The 5,802-nt window shown below is 42.2% G+C and overlaps 1 protein-coding gene across 1 annotated transcript; it reads right to left on the minus strand.

Annotated features, from left to right (window-relative positions):
* Nucleotides 1–518: 518 nt before the first annotated feature.
* On the minus strand, nucleotides 519–1,430 carry LOC141510602 (vomeronasal type-1 receptor 4-like). The gene has a single exon (XM_074220267.1). The coding sequence runs from the start codon at nucleotides 1,428–1,430 to the stop codon at nucleotides 519–521; it is 912 nt and encodes a 303-aa protein (XP_074076368.1).
* Between the last annotated feature and the right edge of the window lie 4,372 nt (nucleotides 1,431–5,802).

A 5,802-nucleotide genomic window follows, 5' to 3' on the forward strand; every position in this document is an offset into this window, starting at 1 on the left:
CAATTGAATCCAAGGTAGTTTATGAAAGGATTGTCCAAGCAAATGGAAAGACTTAAAGGTTTCCCATAGCAGCAATATCTAAATTTCATCTAAAAGAAGAGAGACCCTATGAATGCAGGTAATGAGACAGTAGTTGGAAGTAAGGATCCTTTCTCCAGTATAAAAGCTTGAAGATGGGAAATAGTATGTGAGGAACAAAGGGAGATAAGTGAAATGCAGAGTGTTGGAGCAAAAGTAATATCTTATGATGCTGACTAGCAAGTTTGTGGTCAGGCAGGGAAGAGCTAAAACTAAAAGTTAATAAAAGCCTGTACTCATAGTGGCCGCAAGTCCTTCTTTAGGTTCCCACATACTTAGGTTTGAGAAAAATTGACATCTATATCCATAGATACTGGTTCATTTTGACTTACTTTACTGGGACAGAGACAGCAAAGTCAGGCCTTTCCCAGGAATTTTAACTAAGGAATCTTGCCCAGAGACTACAAATTGACTCACAACCCCTGATAGTTCTTCTGACACTATAGTCTTGGCCTCTTCCAGGGAGCACAGCAGGACCTAGAGGGTTCCAGGTCCCTGTGAATCAACAAAAAGGGGCTGATGGTTGGGAAACACAATGAAATGAATGTACTCACAATGAATACCCAGGCACCAGAATTTATCATATACACTTTGTAGAGTGTGAAGCCACAACTGATACAGTAAGCAGTAACAAAGATGCTCATCAGGAGCAGGATGGTTTGAGTGGCCTTGACCTCTGGAAATATCCTTGGAGCCAGACAACTGCTGTAAATATGATGGACTCTCTGATGATGTCTGTACAGTGAAAATATCATGTAGCTACTGGTGAAAACCATACATCCTACTAACAACATATCTCGAAGGGAAGGGAAGATGGCAAGCTCTTTAAATACCTTTTGTGTGTGGCAATAAAGGAAATCTGTTCTACCTCCATGGCTAGTGTTGATGTTCCTTGATTCTGTTAAATATATTGGCACACTCATTTCTATAAGCAGGTTGACTATCCAGCAGAGGAGACATGATGGTATGATGAACTTCGGAACTCTGACTTTGAATTTCGCCAAGCTAGAGTGACTGGGACTGATGGTGATGGCCTGGAAGGCACTCAGGAGGCTGCTGGTGCAGAGGGAATGGCCCCGACTAACTCGTTGAAGGTAAAATAACATTTTACAACCTGCATTCCCCAGGAAGTATCCTTTCTCTAAATGGAAGAGTGCCAGTGGGCATCCCTGGGAGAGGAGCACTATGGTATTAGACAACATAAGCTGGACTACTATGGGTTCCATTGGTCTTGACCTGTGGTTTCTGAACAAAGTGAAGCCATAACAGTAGAGAAAGCAAGAGTTACCAAGGACCCCAACTCCAATTTGAGAAAAAAAGATAACCCCCACTACTATGTTATATAGGTACATGCTCTTGGAATGTTAAGTAGGCATAGATGGAGATATCATGGAAGATGACATAAAAGATCATTCCAAAATCTTTCATGGTAAGTGAAATGACGGTCCATAGTTCACCTGTGATGATAGAGATGGAAGAATAATCAATAGTTAGCTAGTGGCCGAATGCCTTCAGAATTTCCCGAGTCCGTATCACAGCCTCATGTACATACTTGAGCATGAACAGAATCACACCCTTTTCCCCAACCAAACAATCTCATACACATACATATTTATATCCCCAAATGCTATAGAGGGACTGTTCAAAGTTCTATTTGCTACACTGACATCTAGTGAAATAATGTCTAACAGAGCATCCAAAAAAACTTAGGATTTTTTGGATGTTTAAATAATTGTAAAGGGACCATTGACTTTTCATTGGTCAAAAGAATTTGGGAGAGAAGCTTTGAATACACAAAGGGTGCCTTTGCTTTTAAAATAAGGAGATAGATAATATTACTAAAATTTTTGGGAAATGAGTTCTCTGGACTCCCTAGAGCCTTGGGAGAATTTTCCATTTGATGAAAAGGACCTTTCTCTTCTTTCAGTTGAGAGCTCTCCTCCCTTTAAAGAGGTCATTCCTTCATGTATAAGGTGTGACAATCAGAGTTCTAGTTGATGTCCCAAAGGCCCTCTGAGCTGAAACCTACATAGATTTCCTAGAAAAGCTACAGGCTGGAACAGTTGGACCTCAATTTCTCATCCATGGGGACCAGTAAGATGAGGTTCTTTTTTAAATTGCCTAACAAATAGTGAGAAATGAGAGGTGAGAACCCAGGAACTTAATTGCACCCTGTAGCCAGGGCTCAGGCAAGGATTATTTTATACCTTGTCTCAAGATTTTATTGGTGTTACCATACATATTTCCATGGGAGTTGGATCCAAGACAGTAAAATTTTAAACTATGTTTCCCAGATTGACATTTCCATGAACAGAATTCAACATTATGCAATACTGTTAATGGTGCTACAAGTCTAAGCTAAGGGCTGGCAACCACCAAGAATGCAATTTTTGGAGGGGAGTCAATAAGAGTTAAGTAACAATTGTCTATGCTGACAAAGAGCCATATTTAAATAGGTGACACATGTAAAGGGAAGTCAAGAAACACCATTTGTCTTCAGTGTCTTGACTACCATCAAAATTTTTTTGATTGAGTCACGTAATTAGCCTTCAGTATGAACAGTGCCTATATAATATTTTGAATCAGAGTTAAACAAAGGCAAGATGTAAGAGACTTGTCTAACACTTTAGACAATTTTGATCTAAATGACAAAGTCATATGACAAATGGAGAAAAACTGGATGGAGTCTAGATTCTAGAAGTTGGAGCCAATATGGAGCAAAGGAAAGACTAGGCTAAGACAGGGAAAGGAGTGCCAAGGAGGGTCCTTTGTTCTATGAACATCACAGAAGGGAGAATCGAGGTCTGAGGGAAATATACCCAAAAGTTGATTCGTTCTCCACCTTCCATACCATATGATTGTCTAACTGCAGAAACTACAACAGAATCTTATATTTTGTTACTCTAAGTTTTCTAGTTCACAGAAATTTTCAGAAATGCCAAGAGACCAGTAATTAAATATAATATTATTAAGGTTTCAAGAACATGCAACCTCCATTTAAATAAAAGGAGTATTGTCTACCTGTAGGTTCATCGAAATTTTGACTGAATTCAAAAAGTTTTCATTTGAAATAAGCCATCTAAGGGATGGCTGGGTGGTGCAGTGGATAGAGCACTGACCCTGGAGTCAGGAGTACCTGAGTTCAAATCCGGCCTCAGACACTTAATAATTTAATTAAACTAGCTGTGTGACCCCATTTGCCTTGCAAAAAAACTAAAATAATGATGATAATAATAAATAATAATCAAATAAGGGGGGGCGGAGCCAAGATGGCAACAAGAAGGGATCGAGTCTTAGGAGCTCTCTGATAAAATTCATCAGCTAAGGACTCTAACTAAACTTTCCAGAGGACAGAACCCACAAAGGGGACCCAGTGAGGCAGTTCTCCTACTCAAGGTAACCTGGAAAAGAGCAGAAAGGCTCTGCTCCCCGGGGCCAGAGGGGGCGGCCGGCCAGAGGGGTGGCCCGCCAGAGCCAAAGAACTTCAGCCTCCCGGAGGCAGCCCCAGGGCGCTGGGAGCCTCAGCTCACAGCAGGGGGGGGAGTCTCCTGAGCTGCACCCCGGGGAGCACCGAGCACAAAGTGGGGGAACAGCGGGGGACCTCTGCCAGAGTGAGCACGTGGAGCCTAGCCCTCAGGGCACACAGCAAGCAGCATCTTCTTTCCCCAGCCCTGATCCAGGAAACAGAAGTAGGCAAAGCCAGTAAGCAGGAGCCCCCAGGGCGAGGAGCCCACTGAGCTGAGAGGAGGGGAGTGAAGAGAGGACTGCCTAGCTTTGTCCTCTGCCCCTGGAAGAGGACTCTGGGGCTCTGACCACATTCAGATCATGACCACAGTCTAGGCTCCCCCATAGAACAGCAGCCCCCCCCTCCACATCAGCCCCTTGGCAGAGGGGGGTTGCTTATGGTCATTCACAGACCAGGAGGAAGGACAGAGCCGCACACACTGAGACCCTTGTGGGAGTGTCCCCAAAAGCTCAAGAAACACCCCAAACCAGGCCCAGGCTGGGAAAATGAGCAAGCAAAGAAACAAAAAGAAGACTATTGAGAAATATTTTGCAAATGAGCCCAAGAAGGACCAAAATACTCAGTCTGAAGATGAGGAAGCACAAGCTCCTGCATCTAAAGACTCCAAGAAAAACAGAAACTGGGCTCAGGCTATGATAGAGCTCAAAAAAGACTTTGAAAATCAAATGAGGGAGTTAGAAGAAAAACTGGGAAAAGAAAGGAGAGAGATGCAGGAAAAACATGAAAATGAAGTCAGCAGCCTAGTCAAGGAAATCCAAAAAAATGCTGAAGAAAATAGCATGCTAAAAACCATCTTAGGTCAAATGGATAAAACAGTTCAAAAAAGTTATTGAGGAGAAGAATGCTTTAAAAAAGCAAAATTGGCCAGATGGAAAAAAGAGATAAGAAAACTCTCTGAGGAGAACAAATCCTTCAGACAAAGAATAGAATTCAGGGAGATTGATGAATTTACCAGAAATCAGGAATCAATACTTCAAAACCAAAAAAAATGAAAAATTAGAAGAAAATGTGAAATATCTCAATGAAAAAACAACTGATATGGAAAACAGACTTAGGAAAGATAATTTGAAAATTATTGGAATACCTGAAAGTCATGATCAGGAAAAGAGCCTTGACATCATTTTCCAAAGAATTACTACAGGAAAATTGCCCTGATATTCTAGAAGCAGAGGGCAAAATAGAAATGGAGAGAATCCACCGACCTCCCCCAGAAAGAGATCCCAAAAAACCAACCCTTAGGAATATTATAGCCAAGTTCCAGAACTCCCAAGTCAAAGAGAAAAATATTACAAGCAGCCAGAAGGACACAATTCAAATACTGTAGAGATGCAATCAGGATCTCACAGGGACTTAGCAGCAACTACATTGGAAGCTTGTAGGGCTTGGAATACAATATACTGGAAGGCAAAAGAGCTTAGAATGCAGCCAAGAATGAACTACCCAGCAAGGCTGAATGTTCTCTTCCAGAGAAAAAGATGGACTTTCAGTGAACCAGGGGAATTTTCAAAGGTTCCTTTGGAATGGCCAGAGCTGAACAGAGGTTTGATCTTCAGATACAGGACTCAGGTGAAGCATGGAGATTGGAGGAGGGGGGGAAATATGAGGGATTTAATGAGGATGAACTGCATGTATTCCTGCATAGAAAAATGACACTGATAATACTCATATGAACCTTCTCAGTTTAAGAGAGCAGGTAGAGAGAGCTTTTATAGTTGAAGCACAGGAGAAAGCTGAATTCGAAGATAAAATATGGTTGTAAAAATGGAGGTCAATAGAAAAAAAAAGGGAAATGGAATGGAGAAAGAAAAAGGAGAGGGGGGGAATAGTCCAAGATATTTCACATAAGATTTTTTTTTTATTACAATGAGCTATTGCAATGATATGGAAGGGGGGAGGCAACGGGGAATGAGAGAACCTTTGCTCTCATCAGAGATGGCTAGGAGAGGAAACAGCAAATATTACTCAATGGGGTATAGACATCTGGGAGTAAGAAGGAGGGGGGAGCAGGGGGAAGGGGTGGGGATGTGAATAAAGGAGGAGAGGATGGACCATGGGGGTGAGAGTGGCCAGATATAACACATTTTCTTTCTTACTTCTTGCAAGGGGCTGGGAATGGAAGGCCTGCCCAGGACCACAGGGTCAGGTGGATTCTGGGCCTAAGGGTGGTGGTGGTATGGGGGCTCAGGGCTTCTTAGCCC

This window comes from Macrotis lagotis, chromosome 1, assembly GCF_037893015.1.
Source record: "Macrotis lagotis isolate mMagLag1 chromosome 1, bilby.v1.9.chrom.fasta, whole genome shotgun sequence".
In the NCBI taxonomy this organism is placed as follows: domain Eukaryota; kingdom Metazoa; phylum Chordata; class Mammalia; order Peramelemorphia; family Peramelidae; genus Macrotis; species Macrotis lagotis.